This window comes from Haemorhous mexicanus, chromosome 2 (genome assembly GCF_027477595.1).
Source record: "Haemorhous mexicanus isolate bHaeMex1 chromosome 2, bHaeMex1.pri, whole genome shotgun sequence".
Classification (NCBI taxonomy): domain Eukaryota; kingdom Metazoa; phylum Chordata; class Aves; order Passeriformes; family Fringillidae; genus Haemorhous; species Haemorhous mexicanus.
In genome coordinates, this window is record NC_082342.1 from 96887894 (window position 1) to 96905214 (window position 17321).

The 17321-nt window shown below is 40.9% G+C and overlaps 1 protein-coding gene and 1 long non-coding RNA gene across 2 annotated transcripts in view; one reads left to right on the forward strand and one right to left on the reverse strand.

The window, feature by feature from the left end:
* Nucleotides 1–3062: 3062 nt before the first annotated feature.
* On the reverse strand, nucleotides 3063–4241 carry LOC132323888 (uncharacterized). The gene is made up of 2 exons (XR_009485449.1): nucleotides 3929–4241; nucleotides 3063–3333 (listed from the first exon to the last, which is right to left on the reverse strand). It is a non-coding gene; the product is annotated as an uncharacterized LOC132323888 (long non-coding RNA).
* Nucleotides 4242–4313: 72 nt separating this feature from the next.
* TUBGCP3 (tubulin gamma complex component 3) overlaps nucleotides 4314–17321 on the forward strand; it is a 49935-nt gene continuing 36927 nt past the window's right edge. The window contains exons 1-3 of the mRNA XM_059839674.1: nucleotides 4314–4586; nucleotides 15139–15246; nucleotides 17014–17081. Of these exons, the coding sequence (XP_059695657.1) occupies nucleotides 4511–4586; nucleotides 15139–15246; nucleotides 17014–17081 (252 nt within the window). The 5' untranslated portion in view covers nucleotides 4314–4510. The remainder of the gene's footprint in view (nucleotides 4587–15138; nucleotides 15247–17013; nucleotides 17082–17321) is intronic.

The window sequence follows — 17321 nt, forward strand, 5'->3', positions numbered from 1 at the left end:
ACATGACACGTAAAAAAGTCTGTCCAGCACATTGAAATGCTGGAGATGTAAAAAATTATTCCCTACTGCTTTTTGTGTGCCCCATGAACAGCAAAAGCTGTCTAAGGTATTGCACCCTATAGGCATTACCAAAGAAGAGTTCACAAAACCAGCACAATTAACCTTTAGGTTTTTTGTAAGGATAAGATTATTTTTGCTTAGCACTATTGATTAGATTTAGCTGATGTAAGATTAAAAGGGACAATGATGCCCTGCAGACCGATCTTGTACAGAATGGAACCGCAACTCAGTAGCTCCCATGTCAGTTCATATCTGGTCACTAGGCCTGTACCAGAAGGGCAATTAAAAATGTTTCAGATATGAATAAAGTGCCATGCTTTTAAACATCTATCTCTAATGAATGAATATCCTTATTGAATTAAAACCGTCATCGTTTCTAGCCTTACTTTGGCAAGCTTCAGCTTCCACCTCCTGCTGGATCTCATTGCACGTTCTTTCATTATAAAGCTATTTACTATCAGAAATATGATCTTTATGTAGCAGATCTGAAACACAAGTCCCTTTAACCTTCTAAGGATGAGCTGATTTTCTTGTAAGACACTATCATAATTTTAAAAGCACATATTTCACTCTGCTAACTGATGAACATTCTGTACTGTGAAAAATCTGAGCAGCAATAACTTTTTTTTATTGTCCAATGCTAAGAGACCAAGCAGCAAGGTGAATCAAGCTTATAGCTATATAGTAAGAAAATAGTTTATATTTTTTCTCTCTCATTGGTAATGAGATTTTTAAGGCTGATTTAAGCAATCATACTGGAGTTGGTAAAACCGCAATGAGCTGCATGTGCTAGCAACCTGCTTTATCAGAATTAGCATTTCTAAACAGGATTTTAGGATTCATTCTTTCCATTACAAAAAAAGCAAGGAGGCCTGTGAGGAGTGACACTAATGAAGCTTAGTTTCCCTCCATTTTCCATTCCTCTCATCTCTTTCTGACTACTTTCCACATTATTTCCAGAGCTCTCTGTCCCTTCCCTCTTCAGTGCTTAAATCATCCATCCATCAGGCTGGGCAAGCAGAGCTGGTACTGTAGGTGGCTCAGAGCTAGGATGTGTCTACCTGCCCAGGGTGTGTGCACACCAGTTGCTTTGCTAAGGGCAAACACAGCAGGGAGAAGTAAGTTCCCCTTACCTTTCTTTTCAAGGGGGGACTGACTTAGGCCTTAGTAGTCTCAGCTGTTGAATTCCATTAAATTTTAGTAATATCCTTAAGAACTCTATCCCTCTGCTGAATTTGTTTAAACTTCATGATGAGATCCAGGAGCTATGAGGAGGCACTGACATACAGAATAACTGCATTAAGCCTCATTTCCTTAGGAAAAAGAGACTAGAAATGAGACTATTGTCAGTAATGTAACAGAATGGTTGGCCATCACACTACTTCAGAAACATAACATAGCATGTGGTTGTGCTGAAGTTGAAAAGCTCAGGTTTGTGTTTGCACTGCTGCTTGCAGGAGGCCTGAGTGCACCCATTTCAATGGCATGTTTTCACTGTGCTGCTCTGTAATGTATTCTGATTTCAGACCAGTGACACAAGTGCCTTATTAAAATGAACTAGTGTGACCAGTAAGTAATATCCACTTAAAAGCAGTAACAGGATATTTGTGAGTGACTGGATTCCCTTGGAATGTTAAGGTTTTATAAAGGAATCCTGCTTCCAGATATAATTGCCAAAGTTAATTTTTTGCCTCATGTGAGAACCATATTTGCTGCTTGCTAGATTAACACCTTCCACGGTGGAATCTAAATCTGAAGTGACTAGCAGCAGTGGTGAGTCACCAGCCCTTTGTATCACAATTGTGTTTGCTTTCAGCAAAAAAATGGAACAGAGACTCTTCTGCTGTTCAGTAAAAAAAAAAAAAAAAAAAATAAAGCTCACACTATCTTTGAAGTCTTTACTTCAGAACTATTGAAAATTAAGCTTACAACCCATATTTACACAGGATAAAGTTTTGGTAAGTTTCTTAGTTTTGGGCCCTATTTTACTTCTCAAAAAATCTAAAGACTGTGTCACAAAGAACTGAAGAGTTATAGTGTGAGTGATGAGACTATGAAGGTTTTTACTAGAATATTCCAAGCAATGACTTGCCATACATCCTCAATGTGTTTCAGTTCTTGGCTTGCCACTGTGATTTGTTTCTAGCAGTAATGCTAGCAATGAGCTGATGTTTACATCTGTAATGTTCCCATAATGAAAAGCTTGTGTACGTGCCTGTAGAAAGCATACACACAAAATTGTGACTGTGGAGACAATGAAGCCAACTGGGGCTGTCAGAAAACCACGTGTTGCACAGCAGGAACGAATTTGTCCACAGCCAGCAGTGCACCAAGCCCACCTGGCTGCTGCTGCTGCAGCATTTCCAATCACCCCGTACAGGTTACGCAGGACTCCAGCAGCACAAGGGTAATAACTGTTTCTTAAGTATGTATTTTGGGCTGGACACAGCATGAATTTACTGAAGAGATGGAACTCAGACACCTGGTAATATCAGAGCCTGTGCTAGAGGTGACAAGCCTGAGGAGCAGGTCCCAGGGAGCAGCACAGAGCAGCCGTGAGCGTGCTGTCCCTGGTCCCCAGGCTGCCCAGCAGTCAGAGGCTAGGCCCTCCGCAAGGACTGAGGACAGCCAGCTGCACGGCACAGCAGGACATGCACTCACAGGTACAGCATCCTCACACAGTTTTCCAGACCTGCCTTGCTTCGTCATTACTTTGTGTGAAAAAGCCACAAATGAGCCTTGATCCCCAAGGCAGCACATCACAGAAGTGCAGCCACCCCACAGCCTGCTCTTCTCTGGGAGGAGTAAGTGAACCTGACCTGCCCATAAGTAATTCACCATGTACAATTACCTCTATGGAGTTTGGGGGCAAAAACCTTACACTCCTGTGAGATCTTCAAAATTAGTAGAGAAATTTCTAGTAAAAACTCCTAATAAGAAGGTGAAAATCTTCACCTTAAACCATCTGCGTAGTTAGCCTGCTTTGAAAGTAAAATATAAGGTAGTGATGTAATTGGGCAAAATTTATTGGGTAAATAACAAAAAATAATTGAGTTTCAACAATCTAATGGTTGTTCCGGCCTCAGTTTGTACATTCCCTCAGTTGGTACTTCAGAATTTTTGTTCTCCTTGGCTGTGTTCCTTTTCAGCACTTGTGAGGATGTCTGTACATAGCACTTACAGCTAATGTGGGATTGTTGCAAAATGTAGAATATGTAAATATTTCTGAAGAAAGTGTGTTCTCTGATGTTTGATCTTTGTATACTTTCAAGCCTAAACAACAACAAGAAAAGGAGATTTAATCTGTGAAACATAGAGTAACTAAAAAGCTGTAAGTGATGTCCAGGTGTTAGAAAGACAAACTAGTTGTTGGAAGAATTGCTTTGTTAAGGTTTAGGGCTCGATATGTTACAGTGACCTCAGACCAGGGGGAGGTTAACAAAACTTGGGATGAAGGATATACCACCGATGGTGGACACAAAGAATGCAGAATTTAGGGCCACAAGGACATCTAGCAGAACTTCCAAGAAGTAAGTAACAAAGCCAACTCAGCAACTGTGCTGAAATCAGCTCTGACTGAGTAAAAGGTAATTCTGGCAGGACAAAATTGTGACCCGACCCATGGCCACTGACTCAAAAGAAGAAAGACTGAGAATGTGGACTACTAAGGATAAGAAGCAATTGAACCATTAATAGAAGATAGAATACTAATTAAGAAGAGAACTGTGTAACTTGTAGCCAATAAACACTAATTCCTTTGCTTACTAAAATGTATAAATAGTAAAAAGTTTTGATAGTTGGAATGCTGGCTTTGTGAATCTGCCATCCAGCACCCCTTTCAGCCGAGAACTGTAAATAAATCAATTACCTCGACTCTGTGTGTGTATTGGCCTCTAGCACACCGGGTGAAAGAACCTATTTCGGCAAGAGGATTACTCTGCATCCCTGCCGACATTCTGCAGCCCCACGCCTGAAGCCCTCTGTCAGCACTCCATCAAGAACCTTTTCGCTCCTGCCCGCGACGGCCTGAGAAGGCCCCACCTCCTGCATTCGGTAGAAGGTCTGTGTTGCAGTGAATGTGTGCGTTGATGGAGCATGATTTCGGAGGCTCTGGGGCTGGGTGAGAAGCGTTCCCAAGCACGGAGGTGCCGGTGCCGGTGCCGCTCGCCGCCCGGGGACCAGGGGCCGTCCCGCCCGGCCCTGCCCGCGCGGGGCGGCGCCTGCCCCGGAACCGCCACGCGGGGCATTGTGGGTGCGCGGCGGCGGCTGCGGCTTTCGGCGGGTCCCGTGAAAATGGCGCCGTAGGCGGGAGCGGGAGGTGCCGCCGGCTCCCTGCGCTGCCGACCGGGCGGCGCGTCCTCGCCCCCTTCCTTCCCTCCGCCACCCCACCGTGCTCCGGTTCTGCCGTCCGCTCCCGGCCCCCGCGCCGCCTCCTGCCTTCCGCGAGGCGATGGCGACTCCGGACCAAAAATCGCCCAACGTTCTGCTGCAGAGCCTCTGCTGCCGCATCCTGGGCAAGAGCGAAGGTAACGGCGTCCTCCCGCCATTCCCCCGCCGGCTGCGCTCGGAGCCCGCGGGGGCTGCACCGGCAGGGCTGCAGAGGTGCCGGGCCCCTCGGCAGGGAGCGACAGCGGCCTCCCGGCCCGGGGGCGACAGCCCGGGCAATGCTGAGGGGCCGGCCGGGCACGGCAGCGGCCCTGCGAGCCGGAGCCGTGCGGCGGGAGGCGGCTAGAGACGGCTCCGTGCTCTCCTCCTCCGGCTCCTCCGGAGCCTTTGGCCGGCTCGTGAAGGCGCTCTCCTCTTCGGGGAGCGAGGTACCGGTGCCGGGGTGTTTGGGCGAAAGGGGGCTCCGTGTACGGGCTGAGGAACCTCCGCCTCCCGCCGGTGCCTGCTCGAGGGGAGCCATTGACGTGCGCCAGGTCCGCTACAGGTCCTCGGTGTCTTGATGCTGCTGTGAGGCTCCAGCAGGGGAATGAATCTCTTGTCTGTTTGCGTAAGTTTCTCCCTTGCAGGTCGAGGCGAAGACTGTTTTTAGTAAGCAGTCGGGGGGGTAGAAAGGAAGGCGTGCATCTGCTGAGTCTCCTTTTTAAGTTGCTCTGTTTGTTAGCATGGCTCACTAGAGAAACTCATGCAGAAGCTTTTAATGCATCTCTTTTCTTGTATGAGAGATGACTTTCTCCCTTACTTGTAATGGCTGTCAGGTCCCTCATTCTTTTCTCTCTCCATGCCCCTTTCTTCTGACAAATCCCTTTAGATATTTCCAGGATAGTAACTAAGACTTTTGAGCATTACCCGTTGTAAAAAATTACTAGAAAAAAATGTAAAAAATGGCCTACATGTGGATTATTGCTATCTTAGAAATCTAGAAAGTGTGTAACAAGGTGCAGGTCTATATGTTGTCTGTTTCTCAGACTTTGTTTCCATCTGTTTTAGACAGCATGTCTTAACACCCCATCTTTGTCTCTCAGTTGGAGAGCTATGGGTTTAATGGATGAACTGTTTGGTGAATGAGAAACTGAAACTGGCAGCATGGCCTCGTCCAAAGAGTTGTAGTCACTGTTTCAATGTCAAAATGAAGATCAGTAGGAAGAGGTGTTCCTCAGAGGTCTGTTTTGGGATTGACAATGGTCAATATCTTTATCAATAACATAGACAGTGGGCTTGAGAGTGCCTTTGGAAGGTTAGCAGATGACACCAAGCTGAGCAGTGCAGGGGACGTGCTGAGGGAAGGGAGTGCCATTCAGTGAGACCATGACAGGCTTGAGGAACACACCTGTGTGAACCTCAAGGTTCTGCCCCTGGGTCAAGGCAATCCCCAATATCTGTAGAGAGTGGAAGATGAGTGGATTGAGGGCAGTCCTGCAGGGAAGGATGTGGGAAGTGGATGAAAAATTGGACAGAAGACAGTAATGTGCATCCTGGAAGGTCCGCATATTCTGATCTCCTTAAAAAGAACTATGGAGAGCAGGAAGAGAACAGTGCTGAGTGCCCTCACTGCTCTCCTTTTGTGAGACCCCCTCTGCAGTACTGTATGCAGCTCTGGGGCCCCCAGTTCTGAAAGGATGTGGATGTGTTAGAGCAAGTGAGAGGAATGGAGCTCCTCTCCTCCAAAGCAGGTCTGAGAGTTGGGGGTGTTGAGCCGGGAGAAGGCTCTGCTCAGAGATCTCACTGTGGCCTTTTGGTGCTTAGAGAGGGTTTATAAGAAAGACATGTTTTACCAAGGCCTAAAGTGAAGAACGAGGGGTAATGGCTTTAAACATTTATAGGGTATGTTTAGACTGGACACAGAGAAGAAAGTTTTTACAGTTAGGATTGTGAAGCACTGGAACAGGTTGCCCAGAGGAGTTGTGAATCCCATCCCTGGAAGTGTTCAAGACCAGACTGAATGGGGCTTTGAGCAACCTGATCAAGTGAAAGATGTCCCTACCCATGTCAGGGGAAGTGGACTAGATGGTCTTTGAAGGTTCCATCCAGCCCAAACCATTTTGTGATTCTGTGATTCATCTGAGAACCTTGGTAAAGTTGGTAGGAAATTGGAATCTTTGTCTTCACTGAACTGTTGAGTAGGAACTCCTTCACAGAAAACACTCCATGTAACTCTAAGATATTAAGGGTCTTTTTCAGCCTGAATAATTCTATGATCAACAGCTGTTGATTGCTGTGTTTTGTTTTTCAAAATCTTTTCCTTTTCCATTGCATTTTTAAGTCTTCTGCAAGGCAGTATTTTTTTCCCAGAATCTATAGTATTTCTGTATCAGGAATTCCAGTTGTAAGATTTTATCAGGATATGGCAAAATTCTGCTCTTCTCCTATCTCCACCAAGTCAGCAGTAGTTTCTAAACTGTTTAATGTTTCTTGTGTTCTTCTGTAACCACATGTTTCTTTTAGCAAGTTTTTAACTGTATTTTAAAGGGTACTTCACATCAGACTACAATTCCGAGGTGGTCTTCTAGCTCTTTTTTTGAAGCTCTTACTTGCTTTAACATTCTTAGGAAACTTTTTTCTGGTACAATTGGTATATGTTCTTGTTTAAGAGTATTTCAAACATTTGCTACCAAAAATCTCAAATTATTGTGCAAGTTACTAGTTCTATTTAAAAAAAAATTTAAAAAATGGAAAATAGATTATATTGCTTTAGTGGATGCCTTTTCAAGGACATTATTTCTATAATGTCTAGTCCTGTTTTCTTCATGACTCTTTTTTTAGATTTAGAATCTAACCTAAACTCAATCTAAGCTTGTTTCCTAGTGTTATCTAGGTCTGTGATACTTTGAAAAGTTAAACAGATCATGAGAACAGAAATGGAAACCTCTGAGTATCAACTGAAGTATGAGTATTGAGGTGAGATGGCTCACTTCTAGTAACTTAGGATCTAGCTTTTTTTTGAAGTCATAGTCTTGATACCTCTCTGTATCTCCTAACTGGAATAATAATTGTATTTACAAGCAGTAGGTGCAAAAACATGCAAGAGAGCTGGGTATTTTTATTTTTTTAAAAGTTGAACCTGTTTATGTGTGTTGGGATTCTGATAATGTGACTATGATCCTTTCTATGTTTGACTAATGAAAGTGAAATTTTGGCCAAAATCACAGTAAGTTTCTGCGTGCGACCTGTAGTCTGCTCGTCTGCGTGCTTGAGGATTATCTGAGGACTTCTTTGAAGTGACAGCTAAAAAAAACCTGGGTTGTCTGCCACATTTATCACCCATGTTTTTATACATGTGACAGATGGGAAGCCTGTTCTTACCCTGCTCTTTATTCCTTTGTTAGGAGGGATGCTAGCGCTGAAACCTCAGCCTTCTGAGACAGGATTTCCCTTGAAGCAGTCAACTGTAGTACATGTGTTAGCTCAGCTATAGACTTCAAATGCATAGAGACTGATAAATCAAAAATTCTGTGAAAGTCTCAGTCATGAAACGTGTGTAGTGGTTTTTCCCCCCACCCCCTTGATATCCATGTCCAAGGAATACATAAAAGACAATGAGGTAATTTTTTTAGCACTAGCATCCTCTGTGTTGAGGAAGATGCATGTATTTGAAGGCAGTAAGGAACCAACCAGATAAGCTATTTAGCATCTTGCTGTTTTTCAGGCTTGTAATTCTTGTTCCTTTCAGCACAGGATTAGTTTGAAGTAAGGTATTAGTGTGTGGTAAGTGGTCTGTGGGCAGCTTCTCTGCTCCTTGTGTATGGTCAAGTTAGGCTGCTTTGTATATACACATCCTCTTTTTTGAAGCAAACTTCCCAAGTGTTATCAGTTTAGTCTTCAGAAAGTAATTTATGATGTTCAAGTACTCCTACAGAGTTTAGGGGCAAAAACCTTAGACACTTAAGAGATCTTTTTAAATTGTTAGTAGAGAAATCTCTAGTAACAATTCAAAACAAGAAGCTGAAAACATCCATCTTAAACCATTTGTGCAGTTAACCTACTGTGAATGTGAAGTACAAGGTGCTGATGAAATTGAGTGAAAATTTATTGGTAAAAAATTAAGGAATTGATATTTGATGATTTAGTGGTTGTTCCTTCCTGTGCATTCGCTGAGTTTTTACTTGAGAATTTTTGTTATCCCTTTGTTCCTTCTCAGCACTTGTGTGTTATGTTTGTGATGAAGCTACAGCTGGAGGAGGAGATGAAGGGTTCTGTTTATATAATATTTGTGTGGTAATTGTTCACTTAATGCTTAGGTGGGCTTACTCTCCTTCCAAGTCTACATTGTGCCTGAAGTCTTCCATAAACCCTCATCAAGGGATTTTTTGCTTCTGCCTGTGATGGCCTTAGAAGGCTTCCACCTTCTCTGCTAGTTAAAGATTTATGTTGAAGTGAATTTGTGGTTTGATGGACTGTGGTTTCAGGCTCTCAGTGGTGAAGCCATCTTCTCTCTCTTTCCCCTTTTGGGGTCATCCCCTAAGTGGAGGGCTTGCTTTATTTCCAGAACCAGTCAACTGCATAGGTCTAGTTACTGGGATTTACTTTTTTGCAAAAGAGTTCTGCCTCTGAGAAATCCATTACAGGGTCTGCTGAGTTATGTGGAAGAACTGTTTAGTTGTTTGTTTGTTTTAATTATGTACCTAAACTTTTCTTTCCCTAAAACTAGTGTTTGAAAGCTTTTTGTTGCTGCACTCTAGCCAGACCTCACGGGGGTTGTAAAGCTTTGCGTGGTGCTGTGTGTCTGCAGTCGGCCACTGTGATTAGTTGGGGTCTCTGCCCCTGCCGTTGGAGTTGCTGCTGACCTCTCTCTTCACATGTTCTCATTGTGTCTTACTATGAATTACTATGAATTACTGCACTGGCTTTATATTATTTTCTGTGTTTTTCCAGGCTGTCCACTCACTTTTATACTTATGCCTGATCTTGCAGGGAGCTTGCTTACCTGTGCTGTAGTTTCTATAATTTTCTTTTCCTCCCCTGTGTTTGCATGCTCCAGCAGTTACACAGAGTCGCATGCCTCTCTTCAGACAGGGGTTTTAGTCCTTCTGACAAAGAACTTCTTGTTCTTAGCTGTCTTTCACAAACCTCCTGGTAATCTTAAAACTCTAAGAACTCTTAGTGCCTCCAATGGAAACAAATGGCATTGCTGTAAATATTCAAGCTAAATCTATTTGAGTTTGAAAGCTAAAATTTTTGTGTGCCAAACTACTATGGGAGGTGTGCATGCTCTAGAAAGTAAAGTAGTATTTCAGTCTTTGGGGAGCAGTTTGCTACCTGAAGTCCATACTGTGCCTCAATTTAATCTCCAGAGTCAGTGGCAGTTTTGTTATTGCTGTTTGATTTTGAGGTTTTAAACTTTGAATTATTGGAATAGATGTTGAAAGTTCTTGTCTGGGAAAAAGCATTGAGTTCATTCAAAGGGTGTTATGGATGGATTTTACCTATGCTAATAACAGAGCACATGGGAGTTGACAAAAGAGACAAAAATTCACAGTGAGGGAAAGTTCTGAAAAGATTGTGGCAGAGTTGTTGATGGTCCAGTGGGACAGTACTCAAATCTGTTTACTAGCAATGCAACAAGAGCCAGCCATATTAACAAAATTAAATAATTATGTTTCCTGTGCTGTGCATCAAAGTGTATGGGCAACTTCTAAGTTAGGAAAGATATGGGAGTGTGTGTGGCTTGGGCTTTATTTTGTGCATATGTTGATTTATTTTTCTTTGTGGGAAAGGAGTCTGGAGACTAGAAAAACAATTAATTAACAATAAATTCAAAATGCTTCAACTAAAAACTTTCATCAACAGAAGAGAAGTTTAAGATAGTTGACTAAATCAGAAGACTGATGTAAAATTAATTTTTTTTCAGTAATACTTCATAGAATCTATGACTCTATGAAGTTTTACTGAAAAAAATTAAAGGCTTCATTTGGAAGGCATCCTAAAGGTCATCTAGTTCCAACCCTGCTGCCATGGGATGGGACACCTTCTACTATACCAGGTTGCTCAAAACCCATCCAACATGGCCTTGAAAACTTCCAGGACGGGACAACTTGTCTTGGCAATCTGCTGTAGTGTCTCACCATCCTCACTGTAAAGAATTTCTGCCTAGCATGGTGTCTAAATGTCTCCTTTTTTATTTTTAAATTGTTTCTCCTCCTTGTCCTATTACTATCTGCCTATGCAAGAAGTTGTTCTCTCTCTTTTTTATAACCCCCTTTAAGTACTGCAATGCCACAATAAGGTCTCTGCATGGAGCTTTCTCTTCTCCAGACTGAACAACCCCAGTTCTCTCAGCCTGGCTTCACAGGAGAGGTGCTCCAGCCCTTTGGCCATCTTTGTGGCCTCCAGTGGACCTGCTCTTAACAGGTCCAAGTCTTTTTGTGCTGGGCACCTCTGAGCTGGATGCAGCACTGCAGGTGGGATCTCATGAGGCCACAGTAAAGGAGAGAATCAGCTCCCTTGACCTCCTGGCTGCCTTTCTTTTGATGCAAGCCAAGATGTCTATCAGGCCTTCTGGGCTGCAAGCACGTGTTGCTGCTTCATGTCCAGCTTTGCATCCATGAGAACTCCCAAGTCCTTCTCTGCAGGGCTGCTCTCAATGGGTTCTGCCTGTCTGCAGTTTTGTCTGGTATTGCTTCAACCCAGTGCAGCACTTTGCATGTCATAACCAGGCTGGGCCTAGAATTGCACATTTCAAACCCAGTGTTTTCTACAGGAACAAGCAGTTTTGCTCACAATGCATGTAGATTCTCCTTAAGAAGAAAATCGTTGTGCTAATGGCTTTTCAGATTAGTTTTCTAGTTTATTGTTATATGCCGTGTTAATGCAATTGCCCTTTCTCCAGGTAATACTTCACAGTAGTGTAGAACATCTGATATGAGTAAAACAGAGGAAATATAGCAGCATTGCTGTCTTGGCAAACATTGTATGTACTCATGGTATATGTGAGAAGGTGAAAAGTTTTCAGCTTTTCTTCCTGGCTTAATTTTGCAACAAACACTGTTATAGGAAAGAAGTTTGTTGGTTTGGGGTTTTTTCCTTCAGTATGTGTTGGCAGCATCTGTATCTGAAGTAGTTTGCAGCAATAATTTTTCCCTGGTCAGTACCTTTCCTGCAGCACTGAATGCAGTTTAGAGTGTAATTGTTTCACAATAATTTTGTATTTGTGCTTAAGGAAAGTGCTTGTCTGGGATGATGGACAGCTCACTGGAGAGTTTGCTAATCTTTGAAGTCTTTCAAGAAGGAAAGAAATAGATTTAGCTAAACTTTCTTTAGAGTGGTCCTATAGTTTAGAATTTGTTTATAGGCCTATTTAAATAACTACATGTCTTCTTTTCAGGAAACAATTTTCTCACAATGACTTGGAGAAACAGTTTCGATTACTACTTAGGTTTTTCAGGACTTCCCCCTGCCCGCTTTTGGAAATTTAATTTTAATTTAACCAATAACCAACTTTATATAAAGAAATATGTAAGAGTATAAACTGAATTTCAATTTACTTTCCTAAAATTATAGGTAATTCTAGAAGCTTCTTTATAGCAGAAGTTTGCTGAATTTCAGCATGTTCTCTGAAATACTGCTTTCTTTCAAGTAATAATTGGCTAATTATCTTTGTCTCATGAACTTTTCCTTTAAATTTTATATTTAGTCCTATTTCTTCTTGCTTTCTTTACAACCAGAGCATTGCTTCTATGTACTTTTTTTCTCATGTGCTACACTTGTATTTTCTTCAGCTTTAAAGGGCTGTTACCTGGCTTTTGAAGTAGTTCAATTCTAATACTGCATTGTGTGTAGGAATGTTTGAATGGCTGTGTGGAGTATAGATCTTTTGAAGGATTGATGGGTTGCTTTGTTCAAAGGAGACAGTTTTTAAATTTTGCTATTTTTTCTTGTGAGTCACAAGTGACAGTTCTCTATTCAGCTGTGTGGCTGCTTCTCAGTGTCATTAATTGTGTGTGTATTCCTTAAGGGATCTAGTCTGAGCAGAAGTGGCTGTCTCTGTCTGCATTCTCTGCTCTGATCGGACCTCTGGAAATCAAGCCATGATCAATGTTGTTTTACGCCTTTAGCCTTCAGACAGCTGCATCAGATATATTGAGCTTGCTGTTATGTAACAGAGTCATGCTGTAATCATTTCTGATGAAGGATGTTCAAATAGATAGATGCCTGTATATTTTAAGTATATCTGCTGTCATAATGATGATTCTTTGAGGAAGAAAGCAATTAGATGTGCCTGTTAGTTGTAAGCTGTGTGAATTTTTATTGTACTGACACATATCTGTATTTAGTTGTGTTTAATCACTTTAGGTACTGAAGTTATTTTATGAATTTATGAGAAATCATCTGCTGATGAAACACCCACAGCAGGGAATTTTGTTTGTTAAAAGGAAACTGGACTTGATATGAATAAAACATGAAAATCTGAATTAAATAAAATAGAATACCAATCTTGCTACAGAGCTGTTGAATTGCTGGTGCAAATCAACAATGTCTAAAGAACAGATAATTTTCCATGTTTTCAGTAGTGCAACAGGTTTAAAAAGCAGGATTTGTTGGAATTGTAGTCTTTCAACAAGGGATCTTTCTCAGATGCCTTGTTAGGGCAGTATGGAAAAGGCTAGACTAAGCCTCAGTGCTTTAACTAGTCTTGCTGTGGTTGGTGTTGAAATAGAAGGTTGTTACAGGTGGTAATAGATTTTCCGTAAAACTTTCCCATTACGGGAAAAGCTTGCCCCTTTCCTATATGCTGCCAAGTACACAGTTGAGGAATTAATGGAACATATGCTGTTTGGGATGACTTAGTGCCAATACTTGATTTTAAATGGCCATGCAGAATACTTTTTAAGATCTTGAGTTCTGTTATGACATGCATTAAACTTCAGAATTACACAGAAATGCTTCCTCCTACTTAACTCTTCAAACCTAGTTCATCGGTAGCTGGACTATTAAATTTTTATATTTGTATTTTCAAAACCTTATTGCAGTTGAAATGTTGCTTAGTCTAGCAGTAGAGGAGGCATTTGTCCTAGACATTTGTGACCTTACAGTAATAGTGGCATTTTCTTCTCTGAGAATAGAACAATACTCTTGTTCCTTCTGTCGGCCCGTATTGTCAAATACTGTTAAATGTTACTGATTTTGTCTGAGCAGACTGTTTTTCTGATTGTGTGAGGTATTTCTTTGTGTGAATTGGTTAATGCTTGCTGTTCTACAGTTATATTCTGGTGGAGTTGGACCAGTGCATGACATTTATAGTAGAATACAATATAAAATGGACATTCAAGAGGAATGTAGGGCATTCAAACACAATCTAGCACATTGTGACTTGCAAATTTCAAACCTCTTTCCATAAGCTTTTGAAGATTTTAATGCATTTAATCAATGTTTGACTCCTAGTATCTCTAAGGTGTTTGTTTTTTTCCAGTTGCAAATATTAGTTAATTAGTTAAGAGATGTTAAATGCTTAAAATATTCTAGTCTTCTTCTAGTGGTCCTTTACCTTATTTCATTTTTCTGTTCCTTTTGTACATATTTGTCCTGACCAGCATCCTCGGCTGAACTTTTGCTGCATTACTCGGCAGTTTTCCTGGAGAGCTGACTGCTCAACTGATGAAATAAAACACACGAGGATGTGATGCACTTGCACACATAATGTTATATACAGAACAGACAATATCCAGCATTGCTTAGATGGGTTTCTTTCCCAAAGTAAAAAGATTCAAGTGTGGCAAGTACATTTGGATATTTTCTTGTGTACCTTTTTCCTTGTGTTATTACAGTTATTTCTATATAAGGAATAAAAATCTATCTGACCTTTTATAAGGGCGCTTGACATGTCTGTAGGCTTATTGTTTGAATTTCAGGTTGATAAATGGGAATATGACTATGCTGTAGAAGCATTAATACTGACCTGGCCCTGTCTTGGTGTTACTAGACTGTTAGTTTTCCCAGAAAGCAAGATACTTGCACTAAAACAGTGCTGTTCAACAACGAGATTAAAAACATAATTATTGCATTAGTAAGAAGCAGTGGAAGGAGGTCACAGATTTGTGACCTCTGTGTTACTATGCACATTATGCATTGGGGTGTGATGCTGATATCTCTGAGCTGGCTTTGAACCAAATGGTGAAGCCATTCAAAGTGTTTTAAACAAAACCAAACCAAGATGCAAACTGGTAAAACCACTGTTGTGGATATCTGAGTGAAGATCCACGGGTAGGTGGTGAACAGGAATGTATTGCTGTGGTGTGTGAGCTGAGCTGTGTGACTGTGTGCCAGGTCCCACAGCATTTCTGTCAATGGGGAGGGGCAGAGCAAGTTAAGTGTGCAAGTGATTTCTAGTAACTGGGTAGACCTGTCTCTTTCAGCTCAGAATAGGAAGGGCTTATGCACAAATTTTGGTGCAGTTATTTGTGGAGTGTGTACAGGTGAGTGTGTTTGAAATATCACATTAATACTATAATAAACTGGACTTTACTGCCCTCTGGTTAGAAGTGTGCCTAAGAATTGCAGCACAGCGTTATCAGATCTAAGCCGGGGTTGTTTTTGCTGCTTTCAGACATAGCGATGTAATTTCATGTCTCGCTTTTTTTAAAATTAGTTTTAATAGAATTGTAGCATTCTACTTAACTGACAGAGTTTTCTTTCTTTCAGCTGATGCAGCCCAGCAGTTTCAGTATGCAGTGAGAGTTATTGGAAGCAATTTTGCTCCCACTGTTGAGCGTGATGAATTTCTTGTAGCGGAGAAAATCAAGAAAGAACGTAAGTGCATCTTGTTTCTTTCTTAGAAACACAAAATTCTTTTTGAAGTTAATCAGGTTATTTATCTGAAAAGGGGACATTTCTGCCTCACAGATAGTTATCTATTATTAATGCTTTCTTCCTGAAAATCTCATGATGTAAATGCCATTAATTTCCTAGTAAATATTACTGAGTGGCTATTTGTATTCACAACTCAAATTTTTCTGAATACTCAGCTTAAACTTTCCTTGCTGCTTTGTATCTTAGCCACTGTAAAGACAAAGAGCAATGAATACTGCACTCCATTCACCTTAATAGTATTTGGAAATTATGAATTCATAGTTCTTCTTAGAAGAGTAAAAGACGGATATTTTTGATATGTGCGCTTCAGGAATATTGCATGTTGGCACAATTAACTTTATGAGCACCTCTGCGAAACTTGCTGAATGAGTATCCTGGGAACTGATGGAATGGTTTGTGACTTACCTGACTTGCCTTCAGTTTCTCTACAAGTTTTCTGCAACCACCTTCTTAAAAACAAAATCAGACCATGACATTGTAAGGGGTGTTGCATTTCCATTCCACAGTTCTCTCTGCAGCTCTTGAGTCATGTGTTGCTCTGTGTGTATCCAAAGGGGATGTGATGAATTCTTCTTGAAAAGCCAAATACTGCTTTCAGCAGATTCTGCTGCACAGTAGGATGTCCAGAAACAATTACTTGAATTGTACTAATGAAATTAAAACTTCATATTTGAGCTTTGAATATTCAGAGATTGAATTAGGATAACTGACGTCAGTGGTTATAACTGGTTTAAGGTCCATGTGTATTTTTTGCTAATGCAGAGCTTCCGTGACTTGCTGACAGACAAATAAGCCCATTAGAATTCCTCTAGCTACAACTCCAAAACACTGAAATCTACAATATATACTTTCTGCCATAGTTTGGCTATTTTGTAGACAGCACAGCATGTATTCTTTGGGCCTGTTCCCAATTTTCTGAAGAGGACTGTCTCCCTCATCCTCCTCCCCAACTTCAGCTGGATATATGTCCTTCCAACTTTACATTTATTTTGGAGATACCACACAAGTGATGACTTACTTGGCAAAGTGTACTTAGCAGTGACATTTGATGCTAATTAACATTTCTAGCATTAATAGCTATTTTTCTTATCACTGAAGTTTCTTCAGATGTCTTTATTGTCTTGGTTTTCTTTTAACATGGCTCTTTCTGATGCAACATGGCTTTTTAAGAAATCTTAGTTGGAAGATATGTTTCATCTGAGGAGGTACTTCTGTAACTAGCATTGATTTGAGACTATTATTTTTGTAATACATGAGAGTTGTGTGACCCTTGAATTCTACCTGATTTGCAGCAAATGGCATTACATTTTTCCTTGATTTTATTGCTTAAAATAGGAGCAATTACACTCTAGTTTTGGAGCAATTACATGTAGTTTTTGTAACATTTTTTAATGATTATCTACTTTCAGTTGTGTCTTCAGTCCCTTAGGTCCCTAAATCTACTGAATGGCAGACTAGGCTTTACCAGGATGTATATTGTGATTGAATTAAGCAAAGCAGGTACTTGTATTGAATCACTTGCATTGCAGGAATTCTCAGGGCTGGAATGCAGATAAGATGAAAACAGTGTTGAAGTAAATACAATGAAACAGTCCAGCATCATGAAGCTTTCTTGGTTACATTTTATAATTTACCTCATGTATATTTTAAGACATGACTGTTACACTTCTTTCAAATTTTTAATCTACTTTTTTTTTTTTTTAATAGTTGTGCGACAAAGAAGGGAAGCAGATGCTGCTTTGTTTTCAGAACTCTACAGAAAACTCGGTTCACAGGTAGTTTAATAAATGTGTAAAGAGTAAAGTAACTGAAAGCACTCATAAGCATCCTTCTGCTGTTAGAGTTGTTTTGGAGAGTGCTCAGGTCATGAACAATATTTTTTCTGGGAGGATGGTTAAATATTCACACAGCTTGCCTAGGAAAGTTGTGGAGTCTTCGTCCTTAGAGACAAGTCAAAACTTGACTGGACACAGTCATGGGCAACCTGCTGTAGATGACCTGGCTTTGAACAGGGG